Source organism: Poecilia formosa, unplaced genomic scaffold (assembly GCF_000485575.1).
Source record: "Poecilia formosa unplaced genomic scaffold, Poecilia_formosa-5.1.2 Scaffold272, whole genome shotgun sequence".
Lineage (NCBI taxonomy): Eukaryota > Metazoa > Chordata > Actinopteri > Cyprinodontiformes > Poeciliidae > Poecilia > Poecilia formosa.
This window is the reverse complement of record NW_006800211.1, coordinates 323,781-344,037: the sequence shown is the minus strand read 5'-3', so window position 1 is coordinate 344,037 and position 20,257 is coordinate 323,781. Positions and strand designations below refer to the sequence as shown.

General features: G+C 43.3%; 2 protein-coding genes across 2 annotated transcripts in view; one reads left to right on the top strand and one right to left on the bottom strand.

Annotated features, from left to right (window-relative positions):
- The window catches only part of LOC103151154 (SH3 and multiple ankyrin repeat domains protein 2), a 166,012-nt gene extending 147,682 nt beyond the window's left edge, over positions 1-18,330 (top strand). The window contains exons 21-23 of the mRNA XM_016681166.1: positions 484-589; positions 1,627-4,135; positions 13,552-18,330. Coding sequence (XP_016536652.1) covers positions 484-589; positions 1,627-4,135; positions 13,552-14,077 — 3,141 coding nt within the window. The 3' untranslated portion in view covers positions 14,078-18,330. The remainder of the gene's footprint in view (positions 1-483; positions 590-1,626; positions 4,136-13,551) is intronic.
- An 852-nt stretch (positions 18,331-19,182) lies between these two features.
- Positions 19,183-20,257, bottom strand: part of cttn (cortactin) — an 11,892-nt gene continuing 10,817 nt past the window's right edge. Inside the window, exons 12-13 of the mRNA XM_016681165.1 lie at positions 20,019-20,087; positions 19,183-19,774 (exon numbers count right to left, since the gene is read on the bottom strand). Of these exons, the coding sequence (XP_016536651.1) occupies positions 19,638-19,774; positions 20,019-20,087 (206 nt within the window). The 3' untranslated portion in view covers positions 19,183-19,637. The remainder of the gene's footprint in view (positions 19,775-20,018; positions 20,088-20,257) is intronic.

Here is a 20,257-nt window from a genome sequence, read left to right as displayed (position 1 = left end):
ACCATAAACATTAGTTCCTCTAACTCTAAAGCACTAACCATAAACATTAGTTCCTCTAACTCTAAAGCACTAACCATAAACATTAGTTCCTCTAACTCTAAAGCACTAACCATAAAAATTAGTTCCTCTAACTCTATAGCTTTAATCATAAACATTGGGTCTTCTAATGCTAAAACACTAACCATAAACATTAGTTCCTCTAACTCTAAAACACTAACCATAAACATTAGTTCCTCTAACTCTAAAGCACTAACCATAAACATTAGTTCTTCTAACACAAAAGCACTACACCAGCACAGTAGTTAGCAGAAGTTGATGCTAAAGCGCCAATTTGAATTCAGATTCAGCGCTTCTGGTTGCTTTTAAAGAAAACATAAATAAATGAGGATAAATCCCTGGACTAGATTCTGCTAACGCCGCTTCTTAGAGGGCTGCAGAAAAGTGTGTGTCTGTTTGTATCATAAACAACATTGTGATTTTCAGTCCATGTATCACGACCGCCAGGGAGTAGCAGTGGTGCCGCCCACTGTGCCGGGAGCCTACCTGGGGATCCCAGAGAAGGGCACCATGAGGAAGCAGAAGTCTATAGGTAGGAACCGTGTGGAGTTGGTGTGTGGGGGCGTCGGCTCGCCTGCATGTCCTTTAGCTTTCAGCTGGTCAGACTTTCCATCAGGGCTCAGAGGAACGACTCTGTGTGCCGCAGCAACTTTACAGCTAATTATAGATCAATTAAAATGATCCGGTCAGCAAAGCGCGCTTTCAGGCGGGAACACTGGCGGTCATTAGGCGTTTGCTGAAACAGCCAGAGGAACGTCTGATTTGAAATGTTATTACAGCAAAGAAACATGACTATGCACAGAGCAAATGTGTAGTTTGAAACTGATTAAATCAGATAATCTGATTGGATTAGCTCCTATTTACATCTACAATCCAGTTTAAATTAATGCAAGTTCAGGAAAAATTACATTATCCTGCTGTTGTTACTCCTGACTGAACAGTACGAAAAGCAGCAGCTTGAAAAAAAATCAGACATCGCTTCTTTTACGTGACAGGATGTGACATCAGACAACCACATTAAATGTTTTTATTTTCTTTTAATTTTACATTTTTATTGTATTATTTCATGTTATGAACTGACACAAAGGTTCATAACATGATGGTGAAGTGGAAGCAGAACGATGTGTGGTTTTAGTGACCAATGTGGAGAAAGACAGAAACGAGCTGCAGATTTATTATCCATGGTCAGAATGTGGTTTTGTGTTTTGACCAGTTGTTCTCACCTGATGTCTGCTGCCAGAGTCTGCCAGCCAGACCCCATCCGGTTTCTCAACAAGAGACAGAATATTTGGTTTAACAGACGAACCCTAAAATAAGCCTGAACTCTGACCCCTGGAAGAGAACAGCCAACAGGAACTTCCTCTGTAGTCCTGGTTTTTGGATTGTTTGAGCTCAAACTGGTGCAGAATCTGAGTCTGTATCCCTGAAAATAAAGACTTCTCTTAACATTTAAAATTAAGATCAAAAAGGTTAAACTGGAGCTCACATCAGGAAGATGATGTCAGATGTAGAGATGTCAGCTTCTCTTGGGTTATCACTTACTGGCTCTCTATGCTTCATTCCCTTAAGGTACGTCGGAGGATGATAAACAGGGACTCCTCACGCCTCCCCTGCTCAAGTTCTCCCGGAGCCTCTCGATGCCTGACACCTCAGAGGACATCCCGCCTCCCCCAGCGATTTCTCCCCCTTCACCACCTGCCTACAACTCAGCTCCCGGACCTACAGCCAAGAACTACGGCACCACTCGACCGAGCTTCACCCAGAACTCGCCCAACGCCGTGACGACCATCAGCCGGACCACCGATGTCGGCAGGTTACGACGTGGATATTTCCGCCAGAGCTCTGAGCAGTTTGAGAGCACGCGCACTAGAGGGCGCACACCTGTACCCGAGAACCCTTACTCCGAAGTCGGCAATAAGACTCTGTATGTGCCAGCGAAACCAGCTAGAAGGAAGGGAATGCTGGTGAAGCAGCCAAATGTTGAGGACAGTCCAGAGAAAACGTGTCATGTGCCATCTAGTCCCTCAGGCCCGGTTTCCATGCCAACCACACCAGTCGAAAGGACCTGCTCCTGCATCCCCATACCCACCATCATCGTTAAAGAACCTTCCACCAGCAGCAGTGGCAAAAGCAGCCAGGGTAGCAGCATGGAGATTGAACCCACTACGCCAGAACATCCGCCTCTAACACCCTCTGTTGGTGGGAGTGGAGGGTTGCGTCCTGAGGACCCGCTGTCTCTTAACAACCCGTTCGCAGCAGCTATTGCCGGAGCGGTGCGCGACCGTGAGAAGAGACTCGAGGCGAAGAAGCACTCGATCGCTTTCCAGTCAATAGACATAGGAGATGATGAAATGAGTGGCCCTGCACCGACCCCTCGTCTTCGCCAGTCCAAGTCCATAGATGAAGGCATGTTCAGCAGTGATGAGCGCCTTCGACGGATATTGGCTCCTCCTTCTACAGTGCAGCTTGGACCCCCTGTTGGTGGTGGCAGTGGAAATATGACAGATTTCAACACGCCTGAGCCCACAGTGGTTCGGGAGCCTCTGAACACGAGAACAGGCCAGTGTCCCAATCTGGACAGTCCAGTGAGTCTCCCAGCCACTCCTCCTAAGAGCCACTACAAGGCTAATGGGACCTACCTCCATCCTGTCACTGGTAAACCTTTGGACCCGAACTCTCCTCTGGCTCTGGCTTTGGCAGCTCGTGACCGGGCCATGAAAGAGCAACAGAACCATCCTCAGAATCAGCCAATAAATCCTCCTCAGGTTCAGCAAACCTCCAAGCACGAAGCCCAGTCCCTGCCACTTCAGCAGAGTCACAAACCGGACCTCAACCAACCGCTTTTTATTGACACCAAATTACGCTCGGGGATTGAGACCAGCTTTGCAGCGATCTCCTCGGCCACCATGGGGCGGTCGGGTCGAGGTGGCCTCCGGCGACAGATGACAGAGCAGAAGTATGAATCTGACGGCGCGCGGGAGCAGCGGCAGCATCAGACCGTCGAGGAGAGAAAAAGTGCACCAGCAAACGTGGCAGACTCATCGCAGCCCAAGTCAACTGGGCTGTTGATGGTCCACACGAGCACAGACACAACAAACAAGACGAACAACCAGGAGGTAGAGGTGCAGGAGAGCAACCGACCCTCTGAGCTGAAGGACCCTAACCAGCCTGACCCTCACAAAGTCCCAACCCTTATGTCCAATCCTCAGCAAGCTGCCTCACGGAGAAGAAGTGTTCCTTTAGGAGAATCTTTGGAAGAACCAGTGAAGCTGCCCTTCCGCATCCCCCCTCCACCGCTAGCTTCAGTCGACATCGATGAGGATTTTGAATTTTCAGAGCCTCTTCCCCCACCGCTGGAGTTTGCTAACAGTATTGACATTCCTGATGACCAGGCCAGTGCCATTGCAGAAATGATTCAGCAACAGAGACGGAATGGAGGACCTGCTTTACCCCCTTACCATCCACACGCCCCTCCATCTGTCAGTGATCACCACAAACGCGTGTTAAACAACATGCCCCCTTCCTACCATCCAGCTCCACCTGATACAGAGTCCGGGGTGGCGGATTCTGGCATCGAGGAGGTAGACAGCCGCAGCAGCGGAGATCCCCAGCACATGGAAACCACCAGCACTGTCTCCAGCATCTCCACCCTCTCATCAGAGGGAGGCTTCTGCGACAGCACTTTGGAGAGTCTCTACGCCACCGCAGATGGACACGCCTTCCTGGTGGACCGGCCCCCTGTCCCACCCAAACCCAAGGGCAAGTCCGTCATCAACAGAACATCGCTTTATCACGACGCTCTCATTGAAGAGCCCCCTGAGTCTTATGGGTCGCCGCCTCAAGCGCCTCCCCCTCCCCCTTCATCTTCTGAGCCTCCTAGGACTCCTTCACAAAGGACATCCAAGCTGTGGGGCGATCAGCCGCCCGAGCTACGCAGCCCCCCATCCACACCAGACTCCAAGAACACGGTGATTACCGAGCTCAGCTCGATCCTGCAGCACATGAATCGCGATAGGCCGACCAAGCCAGGAGAGGGCCTCGACTCCCCCACTGCGACCAGAGGGGGCTTCACATCCAGGTACGACATATTCATGCCTTAATCTCCTTCTGCCAGAATATGTGACGGTTTGAAGTTCAACATTTGTCGTTGAGAATTACCGAGTCTTTCAGGAGTTTGGGACACCCAGCTCGAGTGATTGGTTTGTCCTTTGGAGACTGGATAGTTTGGTTATTTGCTTTTCTTACTCAGGTTGGTGTTTGTTGCTTCAGCAAAGAAATTCAGCTAAAGAAATATTGTTTGTGGGTTTAGATAAGGAACTCCTTCTGAATTCAGTATTAGCTTAACTGAAATGTTGCTTGAATTAACAAGAATCCTTCAAGGTTTACTTGTTTGAAATCTTCGTCCGTCAGATCAGGACCAATCGTAAGTCAGTCCTCTGTGGGTTTTGGGATGGATTTAAGAAAGAACTCTTGTTTTTTCCTTTATGTTTCGTTGCAATGGCTAAAATACGTAATGAACACAAGAACTGTCTCCACAATGGATGAAAAGTTGGAATGATGCAGAGAAGAAGCATCAAACTCACTTTGTGGGAAAGTCTCTCTTGGTAATGAGACGATTTCTCCTGAATGGAGAAACCAGTCAGATGTTACTCAGGTGTGATTCTGACCCAGTCTTCACATACTGAAGAGTCAGGGGTCTTTTCTATACTCGCTGATCTTCACGTCTTTCCAGTGCTGAATGTGATGATAATTATCTAACTTGGGATAAATAATCAAAAACTGTTGATGTCCTTCTGCTTTGAGTTCAAACTTCACTGATTTGTTTGTCCAACTACTGAGAAAAAAATCTGATTCTTTCCACCTCAACAAGGTTTTATTGAAAAACTTTGTTTCAAATAAGCAACTTTTCTGTAGTTTATTGAATTAAACAAGTGCCATCAGATATCTTACAGGCTTAGCAGCACAAACCAATATTCATTGCAGTCCATGTAGTTCTCCACAAAATGAGATTGTAGTAAATGTGTGGCATATTGTGCAGACTTGGTCCTTTCCAGAGTTTTTAAATTGAGTATAAGTCATTGACTCAGCCTTTTCCATTCTTGGAAACCAGTTAAGTGTTTGCTTGGCTTTGTGTTTCACACTATTGCCTTGCTTGGAAATTTTCATTTCATCTTCAGATTCTTATCAGAATCTCCCAGCACATTTCTCCATTCATCCTTCCCTCCTTTCTTCCACACAGTCATCAAATCCCAAATCCTCTGTGAACTCTGACCTTCAGTTCTTCCCATTGATTTTCTGTAGGCTTCAGTTCAGGCGATTGGCTCTGGCTGCTGTTTTTCTTTCTTTATCTTTTCTATCCTCATTTCATCTATTAAATGGCAGCAGATTTTCACCCATAGTGTCTCAGTATTTTGGTCCATTCAGTTGTATAAGGTGTCAGTACTACATGCTGTAAGTGAACCCAAACCATGATGTTCCCAGTGTGCAAACTTGACTTTTTGCAGGATTTGTTCATTTTACATCATGGTGTGTTCAATGACTTCCAAAAAGTTCAGCTTTGACACAAACCCATCAGTGGACGACAAAGTTCGCTACGTCAGAACTTACTTTGCAAACTTCCTCTTTAGTACAGTAACTTTTTTTCAGAAAAGCTGAAAAAACCCCAAAAACTGAGGACGTTGTTTTGAATTTTGCTGTTTCCAAAAACCTTTTCTAGTTTGATACTTCAAAATATAAAAACTGTTGAAGGTTACACGGCTGATGTCCTCCTTAGAAATATTTAAATAGAGTAAAACATAAATATGTTCAATATTTATTAAGCCACTGTAACAGCTGGTAGTTTGTCATTGTGTTGCTCATGTGTTGAGCCTAGCAGTGCCGACCTTTAACCTCTGGCATTTAAAGTTAGCATACTGATGGGTTAGCATGATGAGAGGTGCTTTGTTTCTTCTCTCCTCACTATTCCTGAAACGTTGAGTTTTCTTCCTGCAGTAACGACTTCCACACCAAAGATTGTTGTTGTCTTTCTGACCCGGTGGCGTGTTGGAATGATGCGTTCAACAAAAATATTTGTGTGGATTTGCAAGAATATATATAAAAAGCAAAAACATAAAATTAGTAGAGATTACAGAACATTTAGTTTTCACACCAAAGTCAAATTGGAATTAAATGCATTTGATAAATATAGGGTTTCGAGATTATTTAAATAATACAACAATTAAATCTATAGTTAAATAAATTCTGTGATAAATTAATTCAAATAAATTTTTATTTTAATTCACTAAGGTTGCATGATTTCAGCAAAATCTCTTCTTTCTTCATCACTACGTAACGTCCACTGAGGAAATCCACAAGAAAATGCAGAATTCACATTATTTAGACTCAAAATTTACTAAGTTAATTCAGCGTTACTGAATTCAGCAATAAAACAAATTCTATGACTTGTAAATTATCCATGTATTTGATTTAAATGTTAACTAATCATTCACACATTAAAGCGTTCACTCAGGTATTTATTTTCATAATGTCACTTATAGAGCTCCATACAGATTAAAGGCTGTAATTGGATTTTGCTATCGATGAGATGAAATTTAAAGAAAGTTCCACTTTTCTTTATCAAGTTTTTGTTATGAGCAGGAATGATGCAAATACAGCTGACACTGTTGGTTTATTTAGAAAAACGTTTCTTTTCGTTTCCCTTCCAGCAGCTGAAGCTTCCTGTTGATCTTTTAAATGGTTCTGATCCATAATCCTCCAGGTTTTCTGAAGACACTTTAGAGATCTTTTGGGGGGAATCAGGCTCCCAGCCTGGAGTAAATGTGGAGACATGATGATGAATCAGCTCAGCTTGTGGCTTTAACTCCCCTCACCCCCCACCATGTGAGACAGGAATAAAAAGCTCCATCAATAATTCACTTTTCACATCCATTTTGAATGAACTGTCCCATTGCTGAGAGAAAAGGGGATGCCAGCGCTCAGGTTCTCTGGGATCATGTTTGTCCTCCTTCATGTTTCCATCCTCTGATGTTCCTGTTTGTGTCTGTTGACGTTTCCTCCTTTTACTCATTTTCAGCTCCTGTCTCCTCATCTTCATTTCCCCCAGTGTCCTGTTGTCCCTTCACTTCTTCTTCTTCTTCCTTCATGCCCCCCAGTGTGTCCCACCTCCACAGGTAGGTCCCAGCAGCTGCTCAGTGCCTTCCTTTGTTCATGTCCAGATGCTCCACTGAGTTCACGGTTTAAAGTATAAAAGCAAAAGTTCAGTGAACTTTATGCAAACACACTAAGTGACATAAGTACTGACACCTTCACTGATTTTCTAAGTAAATATTTTACCTAAAAATGCTGTTCACATTAAATCAACAGCATTTTGGTAAAAACACAATACAGCTGGTCGTAAATATAGGGTTTGTGTAATAGAGAAAAGTCAGTGGTGGACACTGAAAGGTTAGCTGTGCTAACCCTAAAGCACTAATCATAAACAGACGTTTCACTAACGCTAATGCACTATTTAGCGTAAGCTAATTCTAAAGAGCTAAAGCTAAAGTTCAGCCATGTTGATACCCACTGTGTGTCTGTCACACAACATATTAAATTATAACATTAACATGGCTGTTATTTCACACCTGCCTGTATGTTTTCCGCTTCAGGAAGTGATTCATTCTTCCAGTTTTATAATTGTTGAGTTTTTCTTGCTCTGTTGCTGATTTTGCCTCATTGATCACAGTAGAGCTTTGGTCACAAGACATCAGCAGAGTTTATTGGAGGTGTAGCGGCTAAAATCCTGTATTTTAGGCTGCTGGTGGTTGTTCTTGAAAGGCGTTGGTTTTACGTTTGCTCAATTAAGATTCATGATGCCGATCTTCCGTTTGACATAAAATAAAGTCATTTATTTTCAGAACAATGTCCATTGTCTTACTGTTTCCATTTAGATCCAAACCAACACAGTAGAAAACTGTTTGCCTCTACCCATTAACAACCCCTGAACAGAATTGATGGTTGACCTTAAATAACCCATCCCCCCCATCAGACACTCAGAACTCAAAATTAAATATGCCCCCTGGTGGCGATACATATCAAAGGATAAATGGCTCCTACAGGAGGAAATAGAACTGCTGTGTAAACAGTCTTCACCCACTTCAAAATAAGAGCATGAATATAAACGTCTAACTACTTGGAGAATTTTTCAAAGTCGATAACCAGAACATTAACTCATCTGTCGAACTTTACTCAACTGAAAGTTTAAAACACAGCTTAACGCTTAAGAATTTATTCAGAAAAATTTATTTAGTGGAAGCTAAGTGTGCTAAATGTTTTTAAAGTTAGAGAAAAAGTTAAGCTAAAAGGTAAAATTAGCTCTTTTATTAGCGCATTGACAGAAGCGAGCCTACGACTGGGAAAAGTGTGTAATGCACTCACTGAAAAGAGTGTAATACTTGGTAGTTTCGTGTTTGTTGGTGATGGCAGCTATCAGATCCTTCCTGTGGGGAGAAGCTCGTTGCATTCAATGAAAATGAAAACACAAACTGTCCTCATGCCCTCTTTATTTTCCTTGGCTATGTTGTGGGTCCTCCATCCATCCAAGTTTCATCTTCATCACCCTGGTAAATGGCAGCTGATTCTTACCACAGATGCCCCATCACTGGGAAAAAACTGGTATGCTTATTTTTATCTTAAATATATTTTCTAAGTTTTAGACAAAACCATAATTTTCAGTTTTTCAAATTAAGAAAACATTTGGCCCTAATTTAGCTCCGTAGAGGTTTCCCTCAGGACTAGAGCTCACTGGGTGTGTAATAGCACCTGTGCTGTAGGTTCTGTTCTCCCGGTGCTGAATCTCATTCAGACCAAACCGTTCCAGCCCATCCTCCTCCAGTCCGTTCCTCTGCCTGTAATCTCGTGTTTTTGGATCCAGTTTGTCGTGTCATCTCGCTCTCGGGATGCCGTGGGGGTCTCAGATTATCTGCCCCTGTGCTGCGGGGCTTCACGTTGCCGTGGCGAGGGTTGCCAGGCAGCAGGATGAGGTTGTAGGTGGGGGCGGGGGGGTCATGTGCAGAGGGAGAGACGGATCCGTGAACCGTCAAACAGATGGAGACAGAGACGCACGGACCGCGGTCTGCTTTCACACCGACCCGCTCTGACATCACTGCAGGCCTCATCAGCCGCCCGCCTCCATCGCTCTGTCGCTCCCCACCACAGTTCTGCCTCGACTCGCTCCTGTGGACTCGTCTCCTGTGGACTCGTCTCCTCTGTGGACTCGTCTCCTCTGTGGACTCGTCTCCTGTGGACTCGTCTCCTGTGGACTCGTCTCCTGTGGACTCGTCTCCTCTGTGGACTCGTCTCCACTGTGGACTCGTCTCCTGTGGACTCGTCTCCTCCGTGGACTCGTCTCCTGTGGACTCGTCTCCTCTGGACTCGTCTCCTGTGGACTCGTCTCCTCTGTGGACTCGTCTCCTCTGTGGACTCGTCTCCTCCGTGGACTCGTCTCCTGTGGACTCGTCTCCTGTGGACTCGTCTCCTCTGTGGACGAAGTTTCTGAGCTTTTTCTTCTTCTTCTGTTTTTATTGCTCGTCTTTTTGCCTCAGATTAAATGTGCGTTGGTTGTGGCTGTAGATGAAAATGGTTGCCTGGCAACCGGCTGATGAGAGCAGCCTTGAGGCCTGCAGTGATGTCAGAGCGAGTCGGGGGAGGTGTGTGTGTGTGTGCGTGTGTGTGTGTGTGTGTAAGGATGGGATGCCGAGTTCATCTTCATCACGTGCCGCGTTTCTGCTTTAGTAGGCCACCGTTATGTAACCCATGCGCGTGTGTGTGCATGTGCGTGTGTGAGAGAGTGTGTGTGCATGTGCATGTGCGTGTGTGAGAGAGTGTGTGTGCATGTGTGTGTGCATGTGCGTGTGTGAGAGAGTGTGTGTGCTATAAATAAGAGGTGTGCTCCTGCTAGTGTGACCCCTACATGAAGGAAGTGAGCGCTGAAGGCGAGATCTACCATCAGATATCAGCGCCGCTCAGCTGACCAAGAGTAAACTCTCTGTGTGTGTGTGTGTGTGTGTGTGTGTGTGTGTGTGTGTGCGTTTGTTTGTAATACCTTGTGGGGACGATTTTCCTGACATATACTAAGCTGTGGGGACCAATCGCTCCTTGTGGGGACCGGAGCCTGGTCCCCACGAGGGGAAACCCTGTTTTTGGGTCAGGGGTCAGAGTTAGGGCTAAGGTATGAATTGAGTTTTGGTTGGTTAGGGTTAGGAAAAGGGTAAAGGTCAGGGTTAGGCTGTAGAAATGAATGGAAGTCAATGGAAAGTCACCACAAAGACAGCAAAACAAACATGTGTGTGTGTGTGCGTGTGCGCGCACGTGTAAGTGTGTGTGTGTGTGTGTGTGCGTGTGTGTGATTCTGCTGCTGATTCTTGAAGGATTTTATCAGTGACGACGGCGTCAGAAACTGATGGTTTTATTAATTATCTAACCAGTATTTTATTAAACTCAGGCCGTAGAAACATGAACCGGGTCGTTGGGTTTTTATCCGTTTAGAAATCGAAGCAACAAACAGTTTTATTTGCTCTTAAAATTCAGTTTTCATTTCATATCAAAGTCCAGCTGTTGCATCATTTGGATGATGTTAGAGCATCTAGTAAATGTTGTTAAACTCTAAAAATGTTTAAAATGTTAATTTCTGCATAAAACAATTCCATTTGTGTTTAGTTTATATTTTTATGCTTACAGCAGGAAGTGAGTTTTCTTGTTCAGCTCTGACCTGCGTTCAGTGTTTTATTTTTTAATTTGTGCAGATCTTTAAACTATGAATCTGTGTCATCTATGAAGATAAAAGCCGTGTGCAGAAATGTTTTATTTGATTTGGTGATGCAGGTAAACGCCCCTCTGTGTTCATAGCAGCATCTTCTTCTTTCTCTTCTTCAGCTGCAGAAAGCTGTAATAAGGTCAGAGAAGCTAAACGAGGCGCTGGACTAATTAGTCCTAATAGGCAATTAAATCCTCTTCACATCGATTTAACTGCTGCCACCAAAACTGCAGCAGAAACACGTTCAGAGTTGTGCAGGCGGCAGGTTGATGGTCATCAGGCCAAGTTAAAGTCGCCGTCCACCAACATGATGCATGTTGTCCTCTGTCTCTGTCCGTTCATCACGCTGTGGAAAAACTCCTGCTGAGCTGTAAGTTTTCCACCAATCAGGGCGGCTCCTCTCTCCCACTGTGGCCCACTTCCTGTTTCTGGCAGAAGGGCCCACTCGGCCCCTCCATGTCCCCTCCTCGTCCCCTCCTCGTCCCCTCCTCGTCCCTCAGGCGGCTCCATATGTCCCTTGCAGGACGCTGGAGCCAGAAGCCGTTCTGGGAGTTTCATTTGACCCGATTCAGGTTCAGCTTTAAGCCCAACTGAACTCTTTGTCTGGTTCTGAATGGAACCGGATCCTGGGTGGAAGTCTGGGTCAGGGGTCAGATTTAGGTCTAAGGTGTGAATTGAATTTTGGTTAGGATAAGGCTTAGGCTGTAGAAATGAATGGAAGTCAATAGAAAGTCCTCACAAAGATAGCAACATGTGTTTCTGCAGCTGATAGTAAAGCGCTCTGCTCCTTATTGCTTTCCTCAGATTAAATATGAAAATAAACCTTAGAATAAAAATATTTGTATTGCAGCAAGACAATATGACTGATAATTTATAAAAGTTTGAGTTTGAGTGCATTCAGTCAGTGGGGAGGCCCACAGCATCACAGATCCTCCACCGTACGTAGCAGTGGTGTTTCGATGTTTGTAGGGTGTTCAAACGTCTCTCTATTTATGCTGCAAATATTTAACTGGCTTTAAAAGCAGAAAAATAAGTTTCCATAAATAACTTCTCTCCATTTCCAAATATTTTCTGATATTAAAGAATCCATAAAGTCACATGATGACATGCAAAGTTTGCAGAAGAGAATGAAAACAGATCAGAATCTGGATTGGATCCCGTTAATCTGCACACGCTGCATCTTTAATGCAACTAAACCGTTTATTTATTTTACGTCTCAGCTGAAAACTGAAAGGTTAATACAGAGAGATATTAGGAAAAAAATGCATTTGTTGGACAGGTCCAATCTCACAGAAAATAATAGGAAAAATAGATGAATGCATGAAGGTTAAAGGTCAAACTTTCATGACAGGAACTTTAGAAAAATAAGAAATCATCTTCTCTCTACATCCTGTTAAAGAAAATATATTTATTTTATGTGTCTCATATTTAATAATTTCTAAAAACAAAAAAAATGGATAAAGAAGCAGGTGAACAAGATCAAACTTTAAAGTCAAGACAAGTTGAGTTTTTATTGTTGGTTTTAAATATTGTTTTAATCTGAGGAGGTCATCATTTCTGCATGGAATTGTTGATGAAGTTAAGATGAATCATAACTTCTGGTGTAAGCCGAACCACACAAGCAGAAAATAGGCAAGAAAACTATTAAAAAGCATGAAAATATGACGGCAGACAATAAAAACATCTCCAGCTCCATCCTGAAGGTTTGCACGCGGCGCCCCCTGGTGGTCATTTGGAGTATTAAACAGTTCAAAACACTTCTGGGATTATTTTCCCCGAAGAACCTCCACTTTCAACAGAGGCTTTTATAATTAAAAGAATATCCATCCATCCATCCATCCATCCATCCATCCATCCATCCATCCATCCATCCATTCATCCATCCATCCATTTTCTAACACCCTTGTCCCTCAGTGGGGTCAGGAGGAGCTGCTGCCTCTCCAGCTAACGTTCCGGGCGAGAGACAGGTCACCTGGACGGGTCACCTGGACGGGTCACCAGGCTGTCGCAGGGCAATTAAGAGAATAGAGTCACAATTTTAAGAAAGATGCAATTTTACCAGAAAAGTCATAAAATTATAAGAAAAGATGTGATTTTTAATGAGAGTAAAGCTGCGATAGTTAAACATGATCCGATTCTTTCTACGTTGTTGAGTCGCTTTAAAGTTCTGCTGCTGATAATAATTTGATGCTGACGTGTTGAAAAATAAATTATTTCCAATTTCTAAAAATGACGCCAAAGTATAACTTCAAACATGCTCAATTTCTTATTTAAATTTTTAAATATTTTTAAAATTATTTTTACTTTGACAATATTACGACTTTTTAGCGTTTCAACATTTCTTTGTACAACCTTTTCTTGTTTTAATATGATTTTATTCTCTATTATGACTTCATTTTAGTAATGTGACTTTCTTGAATTGTTAACCTCACATTATTATAGTTTTATTGTTATTTTATTAGACTTAATGCTCATTTTATTGAACATTTTTTCTTAAATTATTACGACTTTATTTTTGTATTTTTCCAACTTTATTCTTGTATAAATATATAAATACAAATTTATTATAATATCTTTGTTTTCTGGTATTTTTCTGTTTTCTGGGGATGAAATGTTTTCTTGTCAGATATTTTTCTTATTGATTTGTTTGATCTGCAGCTCAGTGACCTTTGCTGACCTCTGCTCTCCTCTGCGCCCCCTAGGCCCCCCCCAGACGACTCAGGAATGCGTAACAGCGGCGCGGCGGCGGCTCTCAGCTCCACGCCTCCCAGCAGCCTCCCGTCGCAGGCGAACCCCTGCAGCCCGCCGGACTCCGCCTCCTCGCTCACGCCCTGCTCCTCGCTGCCCCCCTCCGTGTCGCCCACCCTCACCGACGTCTTCGGCCTGCCCACGCCCCCTATGGGCAGCGGCGGCGGCTACAGCCTGAGCTCGTCGTGTGGCGGCAGCGGCAGCTCGCGCTCGCCGTCGCCGCTCACGCTGATGCAGGCGGTGGCGGCGTCCGGGAAGCCGTTTGCCTCCAAACCCGTGGAGCTGTGGAGCAAACACGACGTGGCCGACTGGCTGGACAGCCTGAACCTCGGCGAGCACAAAGACGCCTTCCTGGACAACGAGATCGAGGGTGCGCACCTGCCGTCGCTGCAGAAGGAGGACCTGATAGACCTGGGCGTGACCAGAGTGGGCCACCGTATGAACATCGAGCGCGCCCTGAAGCTGCTGCAGGACAGATAGACCTCCCAGCAGGCAGGGGGCGACGTGCGCACAGCTCCCCTTCACGCTAGCTGAAGCTGCCTCTTGCTGTTGTTGTCCTCTCATCCTGCGTCGCCACCCTCATCTCAGAGCTTCGGTTTGTCCGCCCGCTGCTCCCTGCCGCCCTGGGCGACCGCAGGGAGAGCGAAGGGGACCGGCGGTCCGGCCGACCGTCTGCCGGTTTCTGGAATATTTTGAACTCTGGGAATATAAAACCTTATTGGTGTGGAGCTTCCTTTGGCAGACCTGTGCTCTCCCCGCCTCGCTCTGGAATACCGAGACATTTTCCGTTCTCCTGGAGTCGGTGCGAGAAGAACCAGCTGAGCTGGTCCGTGCTCCTTTTCTATCTTTGCTAGTATTTCTTCAGAGAATATTTCTTCACTAGAGTCCTAACGGAGTTATATTTCTGGGTGCGTCTGCAGCTGTAGGAGAACTTCTGGAGACAGACTCCGTCTTCTGTTGCTTTTCACCTGTTTGTGTCAAAACTAGAGCATCAGCTGAGACATTAAGCCAACATGTCACCGTCCACAGAGTTCATGCACCGTGGAGATTCACACTTAGCTTTCACTCACAGCATGCTCTCACACACACACACACACACACACACACACACACATATGGATGGCGTTTTAGCTCCTGAATAGTGTGGAGCCCCACAGCATCCACATCAGGATGTAGGGAAACCTGAGGTTGAGGACAGGAGGAGGACTGGACCTCCAACACGTCCTTGTTCTTACTTCACTTTTCCTTCCTGCACTGTGTGATTGTGTGTGTGCGTCTGTGTGCGCACGTGTGTGTGTGTGCGTTTGCTTGTGTGCCTGTGTGTGTTACTGTTCGACCCAGAAATCCCTGCGACCCGTTTAGCTATTTTCATAAATCTGCTATGTAGGCCACAGTTTAGCAGAAGTAGAACTTTTTGTGCCTCACTCGGTCGGATCTGTTCCACCTCACCAGTAACGGGTCAGCACTGGGAGCACTGGGAGCCCACCGCCATGCTGCCGTGTCACACACCTGTGTGTACGGGTCCAGGTCTGCTTAAAATGGTACAGGAAACATTTTGGGAAATACACAGGTTTGTTTTCAAGTTTTTAGTTTCAACTCTGGATTTAATCAACTGATTAATTTAAAATATCAATATTTATCTTGTACACAAGTATCTGGATCTTTATAAAAACAAACATCTCCACCACATCATTTTAAAAAATAACACAAAACACAGGATTGTATTTCATCCACAAATTCGCCCTGAGTGTTGGTAACATGCCAAACCCATAGGGGGCGGTGTAGCGCCAAGCAACAAACCAATGTCAGCCAATCAGAAGCCTTCAACACATCCACGACGTCCTGTTAGGAATTAAATATGGCGCCAGGAGGTTCATATATGAGGGCCGATATACGGAGTAAACTAACTTTAAATAGCGTGTTAGAGTGACACGTTAATAAAATACAAGACAACTTATTTTGGGAATTGTGTCAAAGCAAGTATGTTAATATATTGACACATTATTGATCACAATCTGTAATCCGCAGGAGTTTTCATCTTAGTTTGTTTTTGTGTGGATGAAAGGTTAAAACGTATAAAAATGAAATTGTTTTCCAATATATTTGGCTGTGTGTTCACTCGGCCTCAGTATAAAACCTGTTGCTGAATAATAAGTCACCAGGTTCTTGTCTGCTGATGTCAGATAAAGAGAAGCAAACTGGACGCCTAGCCGCTGAAGCTAATTTAGCATCTTACCTGTCTAGTTAGAAATGCATTTTATAAAACATGCCAGTGGTTGAATTCATTTGATGAAGTAACTTTTTGATGTTTTTGCCAGCTAAAACATTTCATCAGTATTAACCTTCTGTATGTAAAGGGACAGTTTGCTTTAGCTAAAATAAGCTAAGCTATTCAATGTGTTTTTCAACTACAAAACACAGAATTATTAAGTTAACACTTAATTTCAACAGACAACGAGTTACTTTTTCCAACACAAAATGAATAACTGCCATATACCTCAATGAGATGAAAGGATTAAAAATATCTGGGTTTTTTATTCATGTTCCTTGCAGTTTTGTTTCTGATCGCTGCGCTACATTAATTTATAGCAACATAATCAGTTTGATTTGGTCAATAGAACCGACTCTATCAATGCTAATTGCACATAACCAATGATTATATTTATTACTACTTATAATTTCTTAAAATAGAATAAGCACAAACAAAATTAAACATTTTACACAGTTTATAGGGGGAAAATATTTTAAATTTGCAGCACCTTAATTTATCTTGACAAAGAAAATCTCAGCTGTTCAACTGATCCTAAGTAAAAATATAAAAATTGAAAGAGAAAAAGGGTTATAATGCGCACAGTGTTAACTATTAGCATTCTACAATAAGGATTCATTAATCATGAATTAATTGTTTTTGTGTAAATCAAAGCAACATAAAAATATGTTTAAATTCAAAAGCTGAGTCAAATAATGGGAGATTACATTTTTCAGGTTTAACATGCAGTCATTTCACAAAAGAAACCAGTTTGTCTCAAAAGATCCAATCAGATCAAAGTGTGTATTTCCCAAAATGTTGCATTTGGATCCAGTTCTGTTGGACATAATATCAGCTTGTGACGGATTTAAATAATAAAACTTAATATAAAAAATATTTTAAGCACATAGAAAAACACTTTAGACGAGAAACATAATATTTTTATTTCACAAAATGACTGAAATGTTTGTGCACTGCTGTCAGATTAGAGATTAATAACTGACTACCTGAAGGTTTATTAAAAGTGACACTAAAAATAAGAAGACAAGCAGGACGTCTTTAAAATGTCCTGCCAGTTTTCAGTTGGATTCAAATTGAGCCTTGAGTCTGGCTGTCTGGTCCGCCTGACGTTTCGGTCAGAAATGAGTCTCTGAAACTCGGCTGGAGTTTGGAGTTTAATCATATTTATGAAGCTGAAGGTTGTTGTGTTTGTATATAAGAGTGTTTAACGGGATAAAAATGTCTATTTGAGTCTGTGTATAAACGGTGAAGAAGGAAGTCTATGAGGTAGATTTATCGCTGCAGGGCCGACCTGATGACCAAAGCCCCGGCCCGCCCCCGGCCCGCGCCCCGCCCTGTGCGTCATCCGGCAGAGGATGCCTTAAAAAGCTTGCTGCTCCCTTCCTCCACCCAGCTCCTCCATCCGGGCACGCCCCGCTCTGACCCGTCTTCGTCGGCTCCATCTCGCCCCTCACGCAGCTTTTTTTCAGGAGACAGACATCCACAACCCGTGTGTTCTGTGAACATCAGCCGTACGGTGGCTGGCGAGGGACAATGCTGCTATAATCCTGTTTTCAAACTCACAGCGGCGTGCTGGAGGGGGTAGAAAAGCACAGTATTTTTAAAGATTTGTATAGAGTTCTATGAAATTTTATAGAGGTTATCTGAACAAATACTGTTCAACACCGATGCTTGGATTGCCAAAAACAGAAATAATATATACGTAGATTAAAATGTGGATTATTATTATGATTATTATTATTAGATTTATGGGTTATGTAAGAAGCAATATTTATTCTGAATGATTCTCCTTGGTTGTGTTTTATTTTTTCCATTTTCTCACCCATCAGTGTTTTAATGACGTGTTGCCTAAAGTAGAAAACACTCTGCTGCAGTAGATTTAAGATATTTCTGGCCAATCAAGTGTTTTCTGACAGCACCATCTGCCTGAGTAGAGCGCCCCCCTCAGCGCAGAGCGTGTAGAAACTGAGGGAAGCGTGTACATTTTGACCCCTGACCCTGCAGGCCGCGCCCGTAGAAACCTGTATGAAAACCTTTGTGTCAAAATAAATCCACCTTAAACGATAAGCAGTGGCTGCAGTTTTCTCTGGAAACGTAGAGCAGAGTAGATTTAGTAGGAATCTTCATCACCTCCCCTCCCCCCACTTCTCCCTCCTTCATCGTCGTCAGACATTCAGGTAACTTTTAGTTTCTCTTCCTTTAATTTCCCATGAATAGATTTTATTCTTTAAGTCTTCATAGAGGCTAAGATGTTTTTGGTAATTTGTGCAGAAGACTTGTGTTCATGTTTTCTATGTTGCTGTAATTTTGTGCTACTGAATCATCATAGAGTCGACTAATTACTGAAACGAAAAGAGAGAAATTTCCTGTAAAAGCACTCTACTTCCTCCCCTTTCAATTCCTCAAGGTTTCTTGTATGGCAACCAAAAGTCACTGTAAGAAATAAATATAATATTGCACTAGAGCCGTGTTCTTCCGGTGTTTTATTGCAGCAGCAGGTGAACACCGCCACCTTCTGGAGAACGTTGGTAGGACTTCAGTTCATTGAGTGACTGGAGGGGAAACTGATGTCCATCAAACTGCAGACCGTAGAAACTGATTCAGGAACATTTCTGGGTTTTATTTAGACATTTCAGCTTAAAGCAAATCAAAAATTATTTCAAAAATCAGATGAAAATATTTAAGGAGAAATTTAAAATAATCACCTTCCTAAAATAAGTCTTTTTTTTTTGCAGTTATTTTCTTCCCCTAAAATTTTGACCAAAAAAGTGATTATTAAAATGATTTTCAAAAAACACTTTTAGCAAAAAGTGACGATGCTCTTTGTCACTTATTTCATAAAGCGAGTAAAGATAAATTCTTTATTCCTTGTAGTTTTGTGAAGCTCCACCAAACTCTTGAATGGATTTTACTCCACAGTCCTCCAGGGTTCTGGTTCTCATTTTCTCACAACTTTTTCCTTCCACTCAACATTCTGTGAAAATGCTTCAGTGTGACACCAGTTTCCTGTATTTGCTTCTTTTTTTCAGTTTTCTGAGACACTGAATTTTGTATTAATTTCTGAGACAGAATATTTCCCTCAATGTGTGATAGTTGTGAAAGTTTCATTTCTGAAATGAGTGGCCAAGAACATTTAATATATTCACAATATTCGATTTTTAAAAGGTTCCTACTCTTTGCCTGAAACAGAGGAGTAAAAGACTGACTTCCAACCTGGAGGATCCACAACGCCTCCGTAATTTATCAGACATTTCACTCTGAATTCTGAAAGCTGCGTTTTCAGGTAATATCTAAAAAGAAAATGGACCCAAAAATATTAATTGTTCATACTTTATTTATTTAAACATAAAAAAAAGAAAATGAAAAAGCAGGTAATGATGTGACTGAAGCCAACAGATAAAAATAATCCATTTGAAAAGGTCACTTTTATTAGAAAACCCAGAGATGAATTAAAGTCGGAGCTTTGTTCCCTCAGAGCAGCCGGACGCCGGCAGCAGGCGCCCCCTGGTGGCGAAGAAACATTAAGACAGAAGAAACTAAAACAGACACCGAAACATTCGAAGCAGCGAAACGAACAGAAATAAGTTTAAAAATGATCAAACAGGACATGATTCCAAACATGATAATACTCTACAGGGCGAGTTCAAGGCTCGGCCTGATTCTTCAGGGACAAAAGATAGAAACTCTGAAAACGTCTCTGCTTTAACCGGCTGCAGGCGGAGGGAGGACTCACTCCCAGGTGGAGACAGGGGGCGGAGTCAGGGGGCGGAGTCACTGCCGGACCTCCACGTAGTTGGCCGGGAAGAGGCCGTAGGCGCCCCTGCAGACGCCGCGCCACCAGCCCTCATCGATCATCTCGATGTTGGTGATGATGTCATCGGGGTCGAAGGAAATCTCGTCGTCACCGGCTGAAACGAGAAGAGATTAATTTAAATCAGAGCCAAAATTATAGCTAAAATAAAAAATGAAATTAAGAAAACATTTAGTTTAGGCTGAAATAAATAAAAACGGTAATTAATGGAGGAAAAGTATAAATCACTGGAACTAAGTTGTGAAATTATTAAACCACAGATAAAAATGAAAACTAAACTCTAAACTAGTGAGTAAACTGATCGGTTCCGACTGAACGAGGCAGGAAGGATCCCGTCTCACCTGCTTGGTAGTCGTAGAGAGCCACAGCCGTCACGCCGAGGTCGTCTCCGTACTCGTACTGCTGCACATCTGCATACAGACACACAGCATCAGGCCCGCAGCATCACTACTAAACACACAGCATCAGGCCCACAGCATCACTACTAAACACACAGCATCAGGCCCGCAGCATCACTACTAAACACACAGCATCAGGCCCACAGCATCACTACTAAACACACAGCATCAGGCCCGCAGCA